This window comes from Suricata suricatta, chromosome 9 (genome assembly GCF_006229205.1).
Source record: "Suricata suricatta isolate VVHF042 chromosome 9, meerkat_22Aug2017_6uvM2_HiC, whole genome shotgun sequence".
Classification (NCBI taxonomy): domain Eukaryota; kingdom Metazoa; phylum Chordata; class Mammalia; order Carnivora; family Herpestidae; genus Suricata; species Suricata suricatta.
Genome location: NC_043708.1, coordinates 72,783,082 through 72,805,395, shown reverse-complemented (window position 1 = coordinate 72,805,395; position 22,314 = coordinate 72,783,082). Strand labels below are relative to the sequence as shown.

Here is a 22,314-nt window from a genome sequence, read left to right as displayed (position 1 = left end):
TCCTGTACTGTTGGTGGGAATGCAAACTAGTACAGCCACTGTGGAAAACAATGTGGAGGTTCCTCCAAAAAAAAAGTTAAAATTAGAGCTACCCCAATCCAGTAATCCAGTAATCTCACTATTAGGTACTTACCCAAAGAATATAAGAACACTTATTGAGAGGGATGCATGCACTCCTAGGTTTATAACAGCATTATTTACAATGGCCAAATTGGAAGCAGCCAAAGTGTCCAATGTTTGATGATTGGATTAAGAAGATGTGATACATATACAATGAAATATTATTCAGCCATAAAAAAGAAACAACTCTTTTCGTTTGCAATGACATGGATGGAGCTAGAGAGTATAAAGTTAACCAAAGCAAATCAAAGAGTGACAAATACTGTATGGTTTTACTCATATGTAGAATTAAAGAAACAAAACAAATAAGTAAATGGGGAAAAAAGGCAAACCAAGAAACAGACTCTCAACTGTAGAGAACAAACTGATAGTTACCAGAGAAGATGTGGGTAGAGGAATGGGCTAAATGGGTGATGGAAATTAAGGAGTACACTTGTTGTGATGAACACCAGGCGTTGTATAGAAGTGTTTAATCACTATTTTGTACATCTGAAACTAATATTACACTGTATGTTAACTGGAATTTAAATAAAAACTTGTCAAAAAAAAAACTCTTCCCCTGGTGTAAGGTTAAAAAGTAAATTAAAACAATTAAAAAGACCATATAAGGTAATAATTATAACAATGTATTATACTTATAGACCTAATGTGTGTAACAATAATATCACAAAAAAGAGGAAAAGGGAATAGAGCTATATAGAAGTACTGTTTCTAATTCTCACTAGATTTAATATTAATCTGAATTCCATAAGATACACAGTTAGAACAGCAACCACTAAGGAAATAATTCAAAAAGATAACAAAAAAATCATTAAAGAAGTTAAAGTACTACATTAAAAATATTTATTCAATGCAAAAGAAAATAGTAAAGAAGGATAATTAAGAATACATGACATATATAGAAAATAAAATTAAAATGGCAGATGTAAATCCAATACTATCAATATCAACATTAAATATGAATGCATTAAAAATAACCCAATCAAAAGATAGATTGTCAGACTGGATAAAAAATAAAATAAGACATAACTGTACTCTGTTTAAAAGAGACACATTTTAGGGGCACCTGAATGGCTCAGTTGGTTGAGAATCCAATTCTTGATTTTGGCTCAGGTCATGATCTCAAAGTTTGTGCAATTGAGCCTCATGTCAGCCTCCTCACTGACAACACAGAGCCTGCTTAGGATTCTCTCTCTTCCTCTCTCTCTGCCCCTCTCCCATTCTTTCTCTCTCTCAAGTTAATATTTTAAAAAATAAAAATAATGAGATGTACTTTAGATTCAAAGATAGAGATTGAAAGCAAAGAATTGAAAATGACATATTATGCAACAGCAACCACAGAAATGTTGGAGAGATTACACTATCAGAAAAAATAGACTAAAACAAAAATATTACTAGAAATAATGAGACATTTTATAATGATAAAAGGGTCAATCCTTTAGGAAGATGTAATAGTCATAAACTATAAGAGCTTAATAACAGCACCAATGTACATGAAGGAAAAAGTGACAACAATGAGGGGAGACATAGACAATTCAACAGTAATAGCTGGATCATAGTTGGAGACTTCAATACCTCACTTTCAATACTGGTTAGAATAACTAGGAAGAAAATCAACAAGGAAAGAAAACTCGAACAGTCCTCAAAACGAACTAGATTTAATAGACATCAATAGAATAGTTCACCAAACAACTGCAGTTTATGTATTCTTAAGTGCAGATGGCTCATTCTCTAAAATAGACCATGTACTGATACATAACAGCAGTGTTCTCTGACCTTAATGGAATGAAATTAGAAATTAATAATAAAGAAATTTGGTAAACTCACAAATATGTGAAAATTAAACAGTATACTTCTAAGTAACCAACTGGTCAAAGAAGTTCTCTAAAGAAGATTAGAATATACGTTGAGGTGAATTAAAATGAAGACACAACATACACTTACGGGATGCAGCTAAAGTAGCAGTGTTTAGGGTGAAATTTACAGCTCTAAACACTTATATTTTAAAAAAGAATAAAGATTTCAAATCAATAAGCTAACCTTCCACCTTAAGACACTGGAAAAAAAGATAAAACTTAATGCAAGGAAAAGGAAGAACAAAGAGGAGAGCAGAATCTGATGAAATAGAGAATAGCAAAACAATACATAAAATAAATGAAACCACAAGGTTCTTTGAAACGATCAGCATAATCAGCCTATTACCTAGATTGACCAAGAGAAAAGAAGACTCAAATGATAGACATCAGTGTAGCAAGGGTCACCACTACTGACCTTACACAAATTTTAAAAAGATTATTTAAAAAAATGTTCTGAATAATTGTATGTCAATAAATTACTTAGGTAAAATAAAAAAAATTCCTAGAAATATACCAACTATCTAAATTGACTTGAAGATAAGCAATCTGAATAGACCTAAAAGGGGGGGGGGGAAATAATGCGAAATGTGAAGTAATTGAAATGGGATGCAAGAAATGCCCCATTTCTTTGATAGTTCTCCATTGCTTGCACTAGATTCCTGGTTAGCTTCTTTTTGACCACTGTATTTGTAATTGCTGGTAATAAAAGGCACATACCTTTCATATTTGGGGTTAAATTATGCCAAATACAATCTTTGAATATAATTTTAAACTTAAAATATATTTTGGGAAGTAGTGTTATTCATGAGCTGCTTTTGCTGCCCTAGCCTTGGGTCTTAAAGTTCACCATTGCCCCTTGTGGTTGAACTTAAAAATCCAGATCTAAACTCCTGAACATTACACTACAGTTCATAGAGTTTTAGGTTAGTAACTGCATTTTACTCCTATCTTCCTCTCCCTCTTTGCCCAATGATGTACACATTTGATCTATCATTCCCCTTTATCCATCTTGTATACCGTCTATTGAGAGCCCACAATATTTTGAAAGATGTGTTATAAATGAGAGACTTCTGGGGCTCCCAATTTTTTGTAGAGCTGAAGTAGGCTGAGGGAACTACTCAAAAGAAAACATATTCTGTCAACTATGTAAAAATAAAAATGATTCTTAGATTGGACCCAAGAGCTGCTTAGATCAATGGGCTAGAGAACTACCCTGGAAGGGGGGCATGAGGCAGAACCAGGCTAGAGTCAAGAAACATTCTCTGCCCCTAGAGTCAGAGAAATTGATGAAATACCCAGAAGTATTTCAGAATAGCTGTGGGCCACGGCCTGCTGTGTGTTGTTTCTCTACTTTTTGTATTGGCACACGCATCACAATTAACTGGTCATGGTCTCATCATTCATTGTATATTGAGTATGTGGAGAGTAAAGCAGATGATATCTTTTTTGGTTCAGAGATAATGGTATTAAGAGGATCTGCACCCAAGTGGCTGCATATATATCTGGAGCTGGTACAGAAGAAGTGATTCTGGACCTTAAGCCAAAAGCTGTAATTGCATGAGACTTTAGGGGTCTTGCGATTGAGTGGGCATGTTTTCTGTGTGGGAGAAATGTAAATAATTGTGTCCAGAGAGTGGATAGTGACATGTTGAAAACAGTAACCAGGATATTTTATCTCTTCTTCAAATAAGAAATGGGTCTTTGTCTAATCCCTTGAATCTTGGTCGGCCTTGTAAATTGCTTTGCACCATGGAATGTGACCGCAGGGTTGTGTGAATTCCAGAGCTGAGCCCTTAACTGGCCAGCAGCTCTGACGTTCATCATGTCCATAAATAAGCTTGGGCTAGACTACTGGATGTAAGATACCATGTGGAAAGGGAGAGTCCCCAGCCATTTCAGCCATTTGAGCTGAGCACCAAGTAGGTAAGGAAACCCATCCTGGAGGTTCTAGCACCAGCCAAGCTCCCAAATAAATGTGACTGTTTGAGTCTCTCCTGTGGACTGTGGGGAGAGGTGTACTGCATTTTTCTGTTGTCAACATGGTTACATAAGAACTGCTTTCCTCCTAATTCTCTTCCCTGCAGGTTTCTGGGTTAGTATTGTTTAAAAGAAGTTTGTCTGGGATGTGAGAGGAATCAGCATAAAGCAGTAGCCATTCCCCTCTGATCATTGTTTAGATTAGATATCATGCAGATGCAGACATACCAACAGGTTCTGGCTTGTTTTGCTCTCTCTGTATCCCAATTCTTTTTCCTGACTGCCTGATTTGAGGATCTACAGTAGCTACAGGCCATGACAAGATGCGTACACTAACAGTTTTACATCTCTTTTCTTTTGTTTCCTTTTCCCTTTTCTTTCCCTTTCTTTCTTTCTTTCTTTCTTTCTTTCTTTCTTTCTTTCTTTCTTTCTTTCTTTCTTTCTTTCTCTCTCTCTCTCTCTCTCTCTCTCTCTCTCCTCTCCTCTCCTCTCCTCTCCTCTTTCTTTCCTGTTTTGTTTTTGTACCAGCTTCCTTTTATGGCCCTACTTTATTGGCTAAATGGGCTTGCTTTTTTAGATTGACTCATTAGTGTTACCTCTGATTCTGCAACTATTCATTTCATATTTTTACTTCTGCAGGTCTTGCCACAGTTGTTCAGGATCTGATTACTATGATTGAATCCTTATCCCATAATGCATTTTGGCTCTTCTTCCTAAACTGAACTCTGACTAATAGAGTTCCTAACTCAAGCAGAAACTAACAGCCCAGATATATTCAAAGAAGTTTTTTTTAAATAACTGATATTTTGATTTACTAAACTCTACTCCTTGGGGCACCTGGGTGGCTCAGTTGGTTAGGTGTCCAACTACTGGTTTTGGCTGAGGTCTCACAATTTGTGGGCACAAGCCCCACATCAGGCTCCATGCTCACAGTGCAGAGCCTGCTTAGGATTCTCTCATTTTCCTTCTCTCTCTGCTCCTACCCTCCTCTCTCTCTGTCACTCAGTAGCTTTCTTTCCAAAATAAATAAGTAAACTTTTAAAAAAATATTAGATTCTACTCATCTTAGCTACCTCATTAATTTCTTTAGCTTTATTTTGGCTTTAGCTTTTTCTTTTCCTAAATTGTTGAGTTGGGAATCTAATTCATTCATTTTTGATAAATGTTTAAAGCTATACAATTTCCTCTGATCACTATTTTAAATATTCTTTTTAGATTCAGAAGTGTCATATACTTATTATCATGAATTTTAAGAAAAGCTATAATTTTGGTTTGTTGTTTGTTTTTCAGCTACCAGGCTTAAGATATTTAAGATGTTTAGATTTCCATGTGCAAGAACCTTTAAAAAATGCCATTATTTTCTAGTTTTGTTGCATTTGATCATAGAGTGATTGTAATATTTTTACTTTATGGAACTTAAACCTATAGTTTTCTTGACCAGAAATCTACATGGTTCATATCGCTTTTATTTTTTTTCCAGCTTTATTTAGATATAATTAACATATAACATTATTTAAGTTTAAGGTGTACAGCATGTTGATTTGGTGCATTTATGTATTGTAACATGATTACCACTGTAGAGTTAGCTAACACCTCCATCACTTCATATAATTAGCATTTTTTTTTGGTGTGGTGAAAATATTTAAGATCTATTCTCTTAGCAACCTTCAACTATGCAAAACAGTACTTTTAACTATAATCACCATACTCTACATTAGATCCACAAAATACATTCATCTTGTAACTGAAAGTCTGTACCCTTTGACCAACATCTCTCCATTTCCCCCATTCTTTAGCCCCTGGTAACACCATCCTATTCTCTATTTTTATGCGTTCAGCATTTTTAGATTTCACATGTAAGTAACTCTCTATTTGACTTATTTCACTTAGCATAGTGTTTTCATGTCATTGCAAATGGCAGAATCTCCTTTCTCATGAATGAATGATATTCCACTGTATATAATACTACGTTTTCATTGGTTCATCTGTTGACTCACACTTTGGTTCTTTCTATATGAATAATGCTACATTGAACATGGGAGTGCAGATATCTCTTCAAGATCTTGATTTCATTTCTTTTGGACATATTCTCAGAGGCAGGATTTCAGGATCATATATGGTAGTTCTATTTTTTATTTCTTGAGGAACCGCCATAGTGTTTTCCAAGTGACTGAACTAATTACGTTCCCACTAGGGTTCCCTTTTCTTTGCATCCTAGGCAACACTTGTTATCTCTTACCTTTTTTAGCCATTCTAACAGGTGTGAGGTGATATTGTGGTTTTGACTAGCTTATGTTTTCAAATTAGTGTTATCTCATTTAAAATTCACTACAAAAACTGAATATTTTTGAAACAGTATATTTTATATTTCTCGTTACAAATGAGGAAATTAAAATTCAAAATGATAATGTAGTAATATACTCAGGGTAATATAATAAAATCTTGCCCTGTGATGTGAATTCAGGCCTCCAAATCTAATATCCAATTCTCTTTATATTATACCATCAGTACATAATGTAGTTTCATCAAATTATTTCCTTTTACTTGATGAGTACAAGTTAGACACAAAGTAGATATTTTAAAATTTCTAGTTAATAAAGAGATAATTAATATTCATCTAAATTTTATTGGCTGTTATTCTGATTATGTAGAGATATTAAAGACTTAATGATCACTTAACATCTTTTAAGTATTTAGAATGTGTCATATATTTCTTCACTTTTCATTTCTCTTCCCCAACTCTATAATGATTCAAGTAAATATTATAAAATTTAAACTCTAAACAATTCATTGATTCTATTATTTACAGTATGAATTTTTCTCTGAGGAAGGAAACATGGGCCTTATTCTCAAAAGTTAATGGAGGAACTGGGGTGCCTGGGTGGCTCAGTCAGTTAAGCATCTGACTTTGTCTCAGGTCACAATCTCATGATTCATGGGTTCAAGCCCTGCATCGGGCTATGTGCTGAGAGCTTGGAACCTGGAACCTGTTCCTGATTCTGTGTCTCCCTCTGTATGTGTGTGTGTGTGTGTGTGTGTGTGTGTGTGCATGTGCGTGTGTGCGCATGTGTGTGTGTCTCTTTGCCCCTCCCCTGCTCATGCTCTATCTCGTTTCTCTCTCTCAAAATAAACATTAAAAAATAAACATTAGTGGAGGAACTACAAGATAACATTTGTCAATCCCATAAGTCAAATACTAGATCTTATTTTTCTTATCTTTGCTATGGTCCAAGATTGTCCCACAGTATCCATACCACATACATAAAGCACTTAAGAACAGTCCTATCATTTTGTGATCCATCTTTAACTGTGGCCAAACTTGAATGTTTTAATAACTCTCACTGCAACTTGAACATCTGTTTATTCCCCAAGCAACAGCTGGTCTTATTCATCCCATGTCATTTACTGAATTGATTCATACCAATACAGACATTATAAATACAAAGGTCTCAAGATTTGTAAGCCTCCTTTACTTAGAAATTAGGCATAGTATTGACATGAAGCTATTGTCGAGCAGTAGTCACTGCTTTCAGGTACTGGTTGAATATTGTAATATTAATCTGTGTGTGGAAAGGATCTTAAAATTGTCCAGATCAAACAGCTTCTATTATTTATAAATAATCAAGGCACCAGATGATTAGTAAATTATCCAGTCTCACATATTAGGACAAGATTTGAATTCACATTTTCTGAGTACTGGGCTGCCACTATTTCTGCTACACCGATCTAAGTAAGAGCTGTGACATCCATTTTAATATCAGGTATGTAGGTCCGGAAACAAATCTAAACATTTCTAGAATGGATAAAGTCAGGAGAACAATACAGAATTAAGGAAAGAGAACCCAAATTTTGGGAGGGAGCCAACAAATATGGGTAATTGCATGTATAAATAGGATTTAGTCTTAGAACAATTTATTTAAAATGTGTACTCATAGTAGAGAAAGAAAAAAGCTTAGTTTAGTGGCAAGAATAAAGGAGTTTGTTGTGAATTTTAAGTACATATCCTCTCAGTTGGCTTTCAATGCAGTTTGTAGTCTTCTCAGATCTCAGTGAGAGCTAGGTTACCTAAGAAGTCTAGTTTTAACTTTTAAGGCATATTGTATTACCTAACTTCTCCTAGGTTCACCATCACCATCTTCTGTCTCTACTTCAACCTGTCTCCTATTCATTCCAAGTTAACTCCTGAAACAGAAAGAGTTTTCTACTTCAAATTGCTTTGGTGACAGTCTATAAAAGCTAGCAGTTAAAAAATATTTAGGCAGCATACTATTTAACAGTCTTTCTGTTTAAAATATACTTGAGGGGGGGCACCTGGGTGATTCAGCTGGTTAAGTGTCTGACTTTGGCTCATATCATGATCTTGAAGTTGGCAAGTTTTGGCCCTGCATTGGGCTCTCTGCTGTCAGCATGGAGCCTGCCTTGGGTCCTCTGTCCTCCTCTCTCTGCCCTTCCCCCACTTGTGCTCTTTCTCTCTCTCTATCAAAAATAAAAACAAACATTAAAAAATAAAAATGAATAATAAAATATACTTGAAAATTTATGAAACCTTCATGTCTAGCTACATCATGTTCACCAGCCTTTGAAAAATGACTGACCTTGGGTAATGTATAAAACAAACATTACTCATGTCTGCATGACTGAAATGAACTAAAAATGAGAGGCTGTTTCATTTAATTCTGGACAATCTCCATTCGAAAATTTGAATAGATTGTTTCTCTGTAGCTATTTCCCCTCCCCTTATGTTCTATTCCTTTGTTCTACCTATGGTAAGAGACAGTGCCCACATTCCGTTCCACTTTTGTGTCCCCACTTATCATCTATCATGATTCTCAAACTTTGTTACTCCAGTCCTTCAGTTATCATGATGTTTTGAAAAAGGTTACCATTCTTTCCCTTCAAAACTTGTTGGAAGTTGTGAAAAATTTTTAAGTACTTCAAAACTAAAGAGTAAATCTTAAAATAGCTGAATTTTTATTTCCTGTTATGAAGATTTGTATCTTATTTTTAAGCAAATTTTAAGTCATAAGAATTAATCTTGAATTGAATCAATTAAGATACCCAGAAAGACCATGGTAAAGATTTTGACCACTGTGAGCAAGAAAGTGATAAAACAGGAAACTGTCTGGTAGTGTGATGACACTAAATTATTTCATTCAAAAGAAAAAAATCTTACTTTGAATTTGATCACTATATTTTTTCCTAGTTCTCCTGCCATCTGGAAATGTCAGAATCCTTCCAGAAATCAGAGTGAATGGCCTGGAATAATCAATCAGTCGTAACTGAATTCATCCTACAGGGTCTCTCCGGTTCTTGGGAACTCCAGATCTTCTATTTCCTGTTTTTCTTCATAGTCTATGCAGCCACTGTCCTGGGGAACCTCCTTATTGTGCTCACCATCATATCAGAGCCACGCCTTCACTCCCCCATGTACTTTTTGCTGGGCAATCTCTCCTTCATTGACATGTCTCTGGCCTCATTTGCCACCCCCAAAATGATTGCAGATTTCCTTAGTGAGCACAAAGCCATCTCTTTTGAAGGCTGCATCACTCAGATATTTTTCCTGCATCTCTTAGGGGGTGTTGAGATCGTACTGCTGATATCCATGTCTTTCGATAGGTACGTGGCTATATGTAAACCTCTCCGTTACTTAACCATTATGAGCGGAAGAATGTGTGTTGGACTCGTATCACTTTCCTGGATTGTGGGCATCTTCCATGCTATGAGTCAGTTAGCATTTACTGTGAATCTGCCCTTCTGTGGACCCAATGAGGTGGACAGCTTCTTTTGTGACCTCCCTTTGGTAATTAAACTCGCCTGTGTAGACACATACATTCTGGGAGTATTCATGATCTCAACCAGTGGTATGATTGCCTTGGTGTGCTTCATCCTTTTGGTGATCTCCTACACTATCATCCTGGTCACTGTTCGGCAACATTCCTCTGGTGGGTCCTCCAAAGCCCTCTCCACTTGCAGTGCCCACTTCACTGTCGTAAGCCTTTTCTTTGGCCCATGCATTTTCATCTATGTATGGCCTTTCACAAATTTCCCAATAGACAAAGTGCTTTCAGTATTTTATACCATTTTCACTCCCCTCTTGAATCCAATGATCTATACCCTTAGAAATAAAGATGTCAAAGATTCCATGAGAAAACTTAGTAGCCATATCTTTAAGTCTAGGAAGACTGATCATACCCCTTGATTTCCTCATATAAAAATGAAGTACCTGTTCTGCATTTACCATCCTCATTCAGTTGGTCAACAAAGTGATGCTACTGACAGAAACCAGTAAGTTCCTGGAAAAACTATTTATGTAATCAGTTTTAGCACTCCCTGAGTTCTGGTCACGTTAAATGTTCCTCACAAAATACAACATTTACAACAGGGTATCATCACATCTATACTCAGCATTTTGCTGCACAGAGACCCACTTTGTAAAATAGTCAACTTTTGTCAGATATAAACAATTTATTTGAGTATTTTTCCCCCTGAGACATTTGCATGTTTTAAGAGTAAATTTCTCGGGACATCTGGGTGGCTCAATTAAGCAACCAACTTTGGCTCAGGTATTGGTATCATAGCTCCTAAGTTGGAGCCCCGCTTTGGGCTCTGTCCTGACAGCCCAGAGCCTAGAGCCTTCTTCATATTCTGTGTCTCCCTCTCTCTCTGCCCCTATCCCATTCATGCTCTGTCTTTCTCGGTCTCAAAAATAAATAAAACATTAAAGAGGAAATTTATTTCCTACTAGTCTCTTGTAAGTAGCTTCTAAGCCAACACCCAGTATAGTGTACACTGAAGTAACAACAAAAATTTTTATTGCTGACAAAGATGCTGATGCATGAATTATTTTAGTTCAAAAGTTGTAAAAAAATGAAGCTTCTTAGTAAGTAAAAATATTTGGTATTTAATATTTTTGAAACCCGTCTTTCATGAGAATAAGAATGTACCTTATTTATATTCTGTCACTAAGTTCCCTAGAGTGGATTTTCCAATTTTAAAACAGTACCATTAACTCCCAAATATACTTGTGGTCTTATATGTTAAAGATTAATATGTAGTATACAGCAAATTCCATCCACACTACTATTCTAGAAGCTGAAACTAGAGACCCAAGGACACAGTAGCTTTTACAGGGTTATGCTAATTAGAGACAGAATCTAGGTCATTCACCTCCAAATAGAGAAATATGTTTATTTTCTGAACAGTAACAAGTTATTTTGGTGCTATGATATTTGTTGTATTATTTTTGTAATCAAAAGATACCTGTGAAGAATCATTTCCTAAAGGATCTGAACCAGTTTCCTCGTGGTCAGACACAGTATTTGACTTAAGGGACCTATGAAACAGTGGTCTTTCAACATATTTGATATAGCTAATAACTGAAGTTCTTAGAATATAGAAACCTTTTAGCAATATCTACTTATTTTACAGATGATGCAGTTGAGAATCAGGGAACAAAGTAACTTTCCAACGTTTATACATCTATATGACAAAGTCTACCCTAGAACATGACTCTCCTCTCTTTCCCTCCCTCAGCTGAATGAGGGCTAGATTATGTTCAAGATCATTTGGTCATTGTCATTCTGAGAGTTACATGTAGAAGAAGTGTTAGTGCATATAAGTAGACTAACTGTAACCATAAATAATTATCCAACTTCCTGGCATTGTCAAAGTTTGCATAATATTTTAATATTGTACTCATTTGGGCTTAAAGACAGGTGAATATATAGAGATGACTGATGGGATAAATAACTTGTAAAGAGGTGAAGATAAAACAATCATTAGATGAATGGATGAACAGATAAATGGAAAAGCAGATAGATGGGGAGATGGATGTGTATCAAGATAGAGACATATATATACAAAAGATATGCTTGTAATCATAAATAAATGAATAAAAATCTTACTATATTGACTCGGTAGTCTGTGTGTTGAATCTGTAAAACTGTGAATTGCAACTATCACTTGTTTAAAAATATTTGAAAGATTATTGGATTTAGTAGAGTTGAAAGAGATACTCTTTTTTTTAATGTTTATTTATTTTTGAGAAAGACAGAGCATGAGAGGGGAGGGGCAGAAAGAGAGGGAGACAGAATCCAAAGCAGGCTCCAAGCTCTGAGCTGTCAGCACAGAGCCCAATATGGGTCTCAAACCCATGAACTGCGAGATCTTGACCTGAGCCAAAGTCAAATGTTTAACTGACGGAGCTACCCAGGTGCCCTGAATAGGGAAACTCAAGTACTTCTTGCGATCAAGTAGGAGTGCAGTTTACTTATGTGTTTAATGGTTACTTAAGATATCTACCAATGAATTAATATCAGTGAAATAATTTAAAAATCCTTTTGTTTATTTATGACTCTGAGTATTATAAATCTGTTCTCCCACCTTCTCAATTCTGTTAGGTCAAGGTTCCAAGTTGTTCATATTTGATTCTGATCAATAATAGAATATGATTGGCTGATCAGGGTAAGGAATATTGCATATTTTCTTCTGTGTCAGACTATGTATTTTCTGCTCCAGTTTAGCATCCTGACATACACACTGATAGTATTATAGCCAAATAAATGTCATGGATTTCATTATATGGAAATTTACATGTGCTTTGAAATAAAGTTTCAAGTACTAGGAATGCAACATGGGAAATTAACCCCAAAGACAAAATCTAGATGGTTAACGTAAGCACCAACCTAAGAAAATTAGAATAAAGTACTCTCCCATTCTCCATTCTAAACCCTCCACCTACAGGGTCCTCTCCCTCCCTGCCTCATATTCTTTACTGACAATCAATTATCTGAGCATGTTATTTTACCTCTCATTCTCACTATCACAAAGAAGAAGCCTAACACCGAGTCCCAATAGTTTGCTGTAAAAGATAAACCTGGCAAACAATTTCAGGAATTAACCTAATTTTATGATGCCATCTCTTCACCTCAAAGAGTCATTAGCCTAACTGAAATTGTGTAGTGTGGTTCAGTAGAGCAATTTTTTTCCTTTAAACAAGTAGATGTCCTTAATTTATCTCTTTTGAGCTTATTTTACAAGTTGATCTCTTAATTATAGTCTAATAAATGAAACCAGAAATAAATGTATATAGAGATGTCAAAAATACTTAATATTGTTCAAAAATTAAATGTACACATAAAATTGAGATTTGTCTCAAAGTGGATGGGCTCAGCAGTGAGACATCAGCTCCAAATTAGTTTCCTGGTATCAAAATCCCTTTAAGATGTATTTCTCTCCCAGCAAAAAATTCATTGTTCCTGCTCAGAGTACTGTCCCCTACTCATTGGAGAGAATAATTAGCAAAGTGGCTTTTATTTCATGATGTAGCTGATGATTTGTGATGATGGGTCATTATCAAAAACTTGACCAAAAAAAGAATTTTTTTCTTGTGTCATTTTTTCTGGTCAGTTATCACTTTGTACACACCCATTCTTATTTAGAAGATGATGTTATAGTTTTCATTTTTAAAAATTTCAATTGTTTTTGAACTAAGACATAGTATGATTTTATGACATCCTCCTTTAAGGCTTAACCTAAGCCCCACCTCTTCAAAAATGTTCTAATGTTTATTTATTTTTGAGAGACAGAATGTGAGCAGGGGAGGGGCAGAGGGAGACACCAAATCCAAAGCAGGCTCCAGGCTCTGAGCTGTCAGCACAGTGCCCAATATGGGTCTTGAACTCAGGAACTATGAGATCATGACCTGAACCAAAGTTGGATGCTCAACCAACTGAGCCACCAGGGACCCCAAAATTCCACCTCTTCAAAAATGACTCTTCAGATTCTTTTATTAACCTCTAATTTTTTCAGAGCTGATATTTCCTGCATTATTAGTTTAATACATTGATTTACATTGTTGCCTAACCATTTCTTAAGTCTGTGTCTTTTCTTTTTGTAATTTATAAGCATTTGAGAATAGAAACCCCTTGTTTTTGTTGTTCTTATTCATTTGTTTGAGTAATTTGTTTTTAGTACCTGCCATAGCATTTGACTTAGGGCACAGTTAGAAGTAGTGATTTGGTACCATTTAAACAAAATTTTTTTATGTCTTTTATTTTTGAGAGACAGAGAGAGTGCGAGCAGGGGAGGGTCAGAGAGAGGGAGACACAGAATGTGAAGCAGGCTCCAGGCTATGAGCTAGCTGTCAGCACAGATCCTGACACGGGGCTCGAACCCACAAACCATGAGATCATGACCTGAGCAGAAGTCAGACTCTCAACCAACTGAGCCACCCAGCTACCCCTGGTACCATTTTTAAAGTAATAATGTTTTTTAAACACCATTTTGTGTTTCTTGTTACTATCCCACCAGTCTTTTACTATCAATCATAGAAATGTTGAGGTAGAGAGAATTTCAGAGGTAAAAAGTTACACCTATCAAATTCTGCCATCATCAAATTCTGCCATTAATTATGGGGCCTTGTGCAAATCTCTGATCTGATTAAATCATCTATGGCATCCTTTTTCAAGCACTATTGTTGTGTGTAGGACTTTTGATTATTGAATGGTAATTCAAGTATAAAACTTGTAAATGTCAAAAGAAATTGAGGTCAGAATGTATAAGAAAAGGAATTCTGGGGTTTTTTTTAATAGTAACTAAGTCTTTATGCTTTTTATTTTGTATTCATCTCTGTATTTTCTTTTCTTTAATATAATTTATTGTCAAATTTGCTAACATACAGTGTGTAAAGTGTGCTCTTGGTTTTTAGGGTAGATTCCCATGGTTCATCGCTTACATACAATACCCAGTACTCATCCCAACAAATGCCCTCCTCATTGCCCATCACCCATTTTCACCTCTCCGCCACCCCATCTCCACACCACGGGACACTGCTTTTATATCCCTCAAAATATCCTGGAGACCCAGGGAAGTATGCATCCCATAAATTTTGGTATATTGTGTTTTCATTTGTCTCAGAATATGTGCTAATTTCTGTTTTTATTTCTTTTTTTTAATACAGTAGTTCAAAATTAAGCTAATTTCCACATATTTTTTAATTTTTCCATTTTCTTTTTGTCATCTCGTTTTATTCCAGTATGGTTGGAAAAGATACTTGGAATTACTTTAATCTTCTTAAATTTGTAATGACTTGTTTTATGACCTAGAATGTGATCTCTTCTGGGGAATGTTTCATGCACACTTGAGAAAAATGTATAGTCTGCTGCTTTTAGGTCAAATGTTCTGAATATGTCTGCTAAGTGTATTTGGTCTGTAGTGTTATTCACATCTGCTGTTTCCTTATAAATAGTCTGGATCATCTGTTCATTATTGTACAGGGTATTGAAGTCTCCAACCCTATTATATTGCTATCTTTTTTTTTCAGGTTTATTTATTTTGAGGGATACAGAGCGTGTGTGTGAGCAGGAGAGGGACAGAGAATCCCAAGCAGGCTAGGAACTGACAGCATGGGGCTCAATCTCTCAGACCACGAGATCATGACCTGAGCTAAAACCAAGAGACATTTAACCAACTGAGCCACTCAGGCACCCCTATTTTATTGCTATCTATTTCTCCCTTCAGGTCTGTCAATGTTTGCTTTATACATTTATGTTTTCTCATATTGTGTGCATATATTTTTCTAATATTACATCTTCCTGTTCAATTGACTCTTTAGCATTACATAAAGACCTTTGCTCTTGTGACAGTTTTTTGACTTAAAGTCTATTTTTTTCTAATAGAAGTATAGATAGCCCTTCTCTCTCTTGGGTACCACTTGAATGGAATGTATTTTTCCATTCTTTGACTTTGAGCCTCTTTGTGTGTCCTTAATTCTAAAGCAGATCTCTTTTGACAGCACATAGTTGGATCTTGTTTTTTTTATCCCTTTAGCTGCCCTGTGTCTTTTGTTTGGTGAGTTTAATCTATTTACATTTAAAGTCATTGTTTATAAATAAGAACTTAACTATTGCCATTTTGTTCATTGTTTTCTGTCTGTTTTGTAATTTCTTTTGTTCTTTTTCCTTTCTTGCCATCTTCATTTTTGATTTGGTGATTGGTGATTATGTGTTGATTTTTTTCTATCTTATATTGCTACAAGTTTTTTCTTTGTGGTTACCGTGGGACTTGCAAAAAACCTTCTAATTGTTATAACAGCCATTTTAAGCTGATGACAACTTTAATTGCATAGTAAGACTCTGCCCTCCAACATTGTGTAGTGTTATTGTTAGAATTTAGGCAGATAAAAGAGCATGTGCAAAGGCCTCCAAAATAATGGAGTGTCACACATGAGAAGAAGAGGAAAATTAATGTGTAAAGGGAAGAGGAATGTAAAATAGGGCTGAGAAGGTAAGCAGGATCCAGATGATTCATGGCCTACTATAATTTGTTGTAACTTGTTGTTGCATATTCCCCAGCCACATTAGTATTTTGTTTCTATGATACAGAGAATGAAGCCTGTCACAGGTTAAGCTTTTAATAATAAATATTGGAGAATAAATGAATATATGGTATTTAGCAGTAGTGAAACGAGCAATGTTAAAAGCAGCATCAAATCAGAATATATCACCCTTAGAGAGACAAGTGCTGAGCAGTATATGGCTCACCAGAGATGTCCAGGTCTCTTCTCTAATCCTTCCTGCTCCCCTCTAGGTATTCTCTACCTGCCTTAATATAAAGGCTTCCACCAACTTGCTTGTCATCCACCCACTGAAAATACACCAACCTACCGTTTAGAACAGGCATCAATAACCCAGTAAGATCATTTTGGGGTATGGGAGGAGAAGAGCTTCTGGGAAATAGCTTCAAGATGCTAGGTGATGGGAAAAGAAGAGAAGAGGTAAAAGGTAATTTCCAGAAATTGGTGGATTAGCAGTTGCAAGTCAGCTCACCATATAACCTAAGACTCAGGGTGCTGGTCAAGTAAACAAATTCAAGATTATACGAGAGAGACTGTAAAGAGATAAGAAGAACCAGGATAACTTTTCTTCTGTGACTCCCGTCTTCAAGTGCAGACTATGTGTTTGGCACCCTGTTATCAGTTATACAGACAATAAATAAGAACTTTCATCAAATCACCCAAGAAGGCTGTAAAAAGTTCTCATAACAGGAGCTGGGCAAAAGTTGGCCCATTGCTCACAGTCTGACCTCAGTTACTCAATGCTTCCTCCTCCTTTCCAGGGCTCTGGTCATTCTCTTTCAGTACAATCTCTTTTTACTGCTAACTTAACATCTTGTTCTCTAGAAAGAATAAGCCATATGCAGCTCCTGAGTTCACTAGGCATTTCTTTTTTTCTCTGCTTTTACCCATGTTATTCCTTCCCTGTGGCATACTCTCTCCCCAACTCTGCCTTCAAGTCTCAGCTTCTGCACTACCTCTGAGAAGCTTTCTCTGACTCTGCAGGCACATTTGGACATGCCTCTTCCTAAGTCTCCATATTACCATGTGCAAACTTAACAGCATGACCATTATGACATTGCATTGTGATTACTTTTCTTTCTACTAGATATAATTTCTTTAAGGGCACAAGGGACGGAGGGACAAAGAAAAAGGGAGACAGAATCTGAAGCAGGCTTCAGGCTCCAAGCTGTCAGCACAGAGTCCAACATGGGGCTCGAACTCACAAACTGCAAGATCATGCCCTGAGCCAAAGTCAGATGTTCAACAGACTGAGCCACCCAGGCTCCCCTTACTAAAGGGGGATATTAAGGTGGCATCTGACAGAGGCAGAAAATTCTACCTAAGTAAATGTCATCTCGGTTCTAGCTAATACTGAACTATTTCAAGAAGAGGCCAGTCCTATCCTCCTACAATTAAAAATGCTAAGGTAGCTCTTCAATATAAAATGAAATACAAGTGACCAAGAGCATATTTCCACTGGAGTGTAGTCAAAAGAAAATCGGGACATAGGAGAAGAAAGGGATTTTTAAAAAGAAGAAAATAGGAGTATAATCATTTTTTTATATCCCAGTTAGCTTAAATCCTCATATAGAAATTTATAGGAATATCAGTATTCCAAAGAGATTAAAGAAATACTGTATTTGTTGAGAGTGAGACATTGAAAGTTGGGGGAAAACATGAAATGTGTCAAAGTGAGGGTTATGGGTGGAAGAAAGGTTATAAGCATGGTGAAGGAAAAGACATATTACACATCTCACACATATTATACATTCTTTCTAGGGATCAGAAACTATTGGGATAATATGCATGATGGAATGGCCTAGTTCAAGACAAAACACAGAAAGGAGATCTCTGGTAATAGCCTAATCTGAAAACAGAGCTGCAGCGTAGAATTCTGGTCCAGTGTTGGCAAGTTTATTTTTCTTTTATTTATTTTTTTTTTTAAGAAAATCCATCAGGCTCAGAATCCTGGGTGTCTCAGTCAGTTCAGTGTCCAACTTCAGCTCAGGTCATGATCTCATGGTTCATGAGTTCAAGCCCTGCATCAGGCTCTGTGCTGACAGCATGGAGCATGGAGACTGGAGCCTGCTTTGGATTCTGTGTCTCCTTCTCTCTCAAAAGTAAATAAACATTTAAAACATTTTTTAATCTATCAAGCTGTATTTTCTTGTGAAATCTCCCCTTATCTAATCATATTAAATTAGTTTGATTTCTTTATAAACCTTTGAGGGGAAGACAAACATGCTGTGAATGCAGGCTGGTGAGTTGCAAACTCTGCTAAAAGAATTGAAAACTCGGACAGATGGTGACAAGCTTGCACTAAACCAGAAGTCTAGTAAGTGGTGTAAAGCTGAGTTTAGATTAGACAACCTGGTTTCAGTGGTGATATTCACAGTCCCCACTTTACAAGTTCGAAGTCATGGCGGGGTGGGGGTGGGGACATAAGTGTATCCATAGACTCATCATGCAATAGTATTGCAAACACAAACTAAAATATCTAGGAGTGAAATATAGTTACCAAAATGTGCCATGAAGACAGTTTTGAGTTTAACTGATTCCCAGGAATGGGCTTTATGATAGAGATGCCCACGTAAAAATTAGGTGCTTCAGAGATACCTTAGCCAGGTGAAATATCCGACTTGATGCACTAACTTCATAGTCCCAATTTTAACACTTTCTTAAATAATACTTCTGCCATGTCTCAAAATAAACTATTCCCTCATATTTTCATACATCTGGACAAGATCTTTCTGCCTGTAGTTGTAACTTCTTTATTAATGTGCTGAATATAAAGTGAATAGACAAATGTCACCATTCATTTCCCAGTTAATATTTTTTTAATGTTTATTTTAAGAGAGAGTGAACATGGGGGAGGGTAGAGGGAGAAGGAGACAGAGGATCCTAAGCAGGCTCCGTGCTGCTAGTGCAGAGCCCAATTTGGAGCTCGATCTCACAAATTGTGAGATCATGACCTGAGCTGAAATCAAGAGTCAGACATTTTACCATCGGAGCCACCCAGGTGCCCCTCCCAGTTAATATTTTAATAAATCCAGTTATATAAGGATTTAAAGCATTTCCCTGTCTTTTGAATGGGTAAAAGATAAAGACAAAATATGTGAATAATATTTTATCACTTTTTAATCATAGAAACTTTATTTAAAAACATCGTGGTGAAACAAGACACTGACCTGTAGAACAATGTGTATTATTTTTTTTCTCTCATGCAATTTGGAATATATTTCAACTTAAAATAAATCTGAAACTTCTAAAATACAATGCTTCCTTTGCAAAACACAAATATACAAAGGACAACATTACCTACATAAATGCACCAAAAGTTAATAATTGGCACAAATCCAATATTTTAACATTAGTTAATATTAGGTATATTGACACATCTTAGAACAGTCTTAAAACCATGCCCTTTAAGTTCAGGTAAGCACATCTATTTCCATTCCATTTACCCTGTCCCTTGTGCATATCTATCTGACACAATGGCAATAGTAACAGTAATATTTATTAATTAGTATTGGTTAAATCTTTAATGAGTGGCAACCACTGCTAATTATGTTACATGTATTTTTAATCTCCACAACATTCCTAGTTAAATTCTAGATCCACATTTTATAGGTGAGAAGAGAGAGTCTTAGAAACATTTGGAATACTTGCTCAAAGTTGTACAACAAGAAAGCAATGCAATTGGAATTCAACCTACAACAGACTGGTCCCATGTAATTGCTAGACATATGTCCCTCAAAAACAAGATAAATAGATCTTGTACATCAATGTAGTGTCATGAGCACCCAGAAAAGACTTTAAGCAGAGTAAGTGCTTAATAAATAGTCATTGAACTGAAGATTGCTATTTCAGAAGCAGGGTTTATATTTTATTTTTTTAATGTTTATTTATTTTTGATAGAGCCAGTGAGGAAGGGGCAAAGAGGAAGAGAATCCCAAGCAGGCTCCACGCTGTCAACACAGAGCCTGACCTGGGGTTTGATCCTATGAATTTAAGATCATGACCTTAGCTTAAATCGATTCAGACGCTTAACTGACCAAGCCACCCAGGTACCCCAGAAGAAGGGTTTACATTTTAAAACAAAGATAATCATTTTTGCTGAAGAATGGAGATGACACAAAAGAACATTTTTACTGCTTCTCATGATTGACTTTGTGGCAAGAATAGTTTATGATTTGGTTAAAAATTAACTAGTATTTTAAACTAGAATGTGTTTCTTATACCTGTCTCTAACACTACATTTATTTCTTCATAAACTTCTGACACATTATTTAACTTCAGATATTAAATATTTGGCTTGAAGATTGTGTCGAATCATGTTGAGACCTTAAAAGTTCAGAATAAATGTAAGACACTGTCAATACCATGAATGCCAAACTGTCTAAATTCATCATAACAGATTGTTTCCTAAACTATTTTCCTAAACTTCAGTTAGTTCAAAGAGATACAGCCTATTAGTACATTGTTATTCATAAAAAACACAAAGGATCTGGCTAATCTAATCTAATTTTTACAACCAACCTTCGTGTTAGCAATGGAAAACTGGAAAGTGTTCTATTTTTTTTTTTTGCCATATGTCTCTTTTTATTGTTTCCTCTTTATTGATTGCCAGTTATATGTACAAATTCTAAAGGACTTGTTTTCTGTTTTAGAAGTTGTATTAGTCATATGTTTAGAGATACTGGAGTAAAAGTTGATATACTAATTTTTTATGAATAAAATTTATTGTCAAATTGGCTTAACAAGCTACATGGAGACATCCTAAAACTAGAATATCAAATTTTGTGAGCTACTGGTTTCACCTGAATGCAGGTATTCTTTAAAGGTATACTACTTAAAAATAAAATTAATTTTCATAAGAGTCTGTGTAGTTGGGAAAGGAAAAGAAAATGGCATTTTTGTAGTCTATTCTCTCCACTTTCCATAAAATAGTCACAACAGTTTTTATTATTCTCAGAGATTAAAAAGGGTAAAGAGGTAAAGTGAATCTCCCAGGATAACACAGGTAGGAAATGACAGGTCCAAAATGTAATTCTGAGGTCTCTGTAGGTTTTTCCACTGTTAGGGAAATGGTTTGGCCAGCTGATTTCCAAATAAAAAGTATGTTTAACACAATCACTAATAGGGCAGATTAGGGAGAATTGTGCTGTATATTCTTAAAATCAGTTTCATCTTTTCTTCCTATAGGCTACATTATGTTGAAGATGAGGAAAAAAAACTAATACTTAGACTCTTAAAGTTTTATATTTTACTTTAAATGACAAACTTGGTATAAATTTAGTAGTTAATTTTTCAAACATTTATTCTTAATAGTAAATGAATACAACCATCCTCTGATATTCAGCCAGGTTTTAAAAGATAATCAGATTTTAGTTGTTGACTTTCTATGCTTTAAACTTCACAAGTAGCTGTTTAAATTACTTGATATATGAATTATCAAGTGTGGTAATGATCTATACACCCCTTAAGAAACCGTATTGTTAAATTTTGGAGCCTCCAAACTGTTCTGTTTTGTTCAAAGCTGACTCAGAAGAATCTCTTTGCAACATAAATTTTCCCACAAAAATATTTCCAATGGGAAAAAAAAAACTTGTGATACCTAACACTCATAATCAAAGTTCTACAAGTGGATACCATCAGTATCACAAGGCTGTATTACTGAGTGGGAATGTTCTGGGTTAGAAGACAAGAGAACAGTATTTTATCTCCAGCTTCTCTAAGTTGCTGAGGTATGTTGATAAGATTCAGAGGTGTATGAAACCCTGAATTTATGTTTTGATTATATGTACATATTTTCTATGAAAATAACCTACAGATTGCAACAGATTGTCAAATGTGTCTGTGATCAAAAGGCTCGCAAACATTGCAGGTAATTTTTAGGCAAGATGATATTTCACATCTCTCAACCCCAGCTGCTGCTTTTCATGAATTTAGACTAAAGGACTTGAAATGAAGATTCTAAGTATTGCTATAAGAATAAAATTGATGATGTAAATCTCAGGAGAT

The 22,314-nt window shown here is 35.5% G+C and overlaps 1 protein-coding gene across 1 annotated transcript; it reads left to right on the top strand.

Annotated features, from left to right (window-relative positions):
• Positions 1–9,204: 9,204 nt before the first annotated feature.
• LOC115302070 (olfactory receptor 4K3) lies at positions 9,205–10,152 on the top strand. The gene has a single exon (XM_029952068.1). It carries the CDS (start codon positions 9,205–9,207, stop codon positions 10,150–10,152), a length of 948 nt encoding a protein of 315 aa, XP_029807928.1.
• Positions 10,153–22,314: the final 12,162 nt, after the last annotated feature.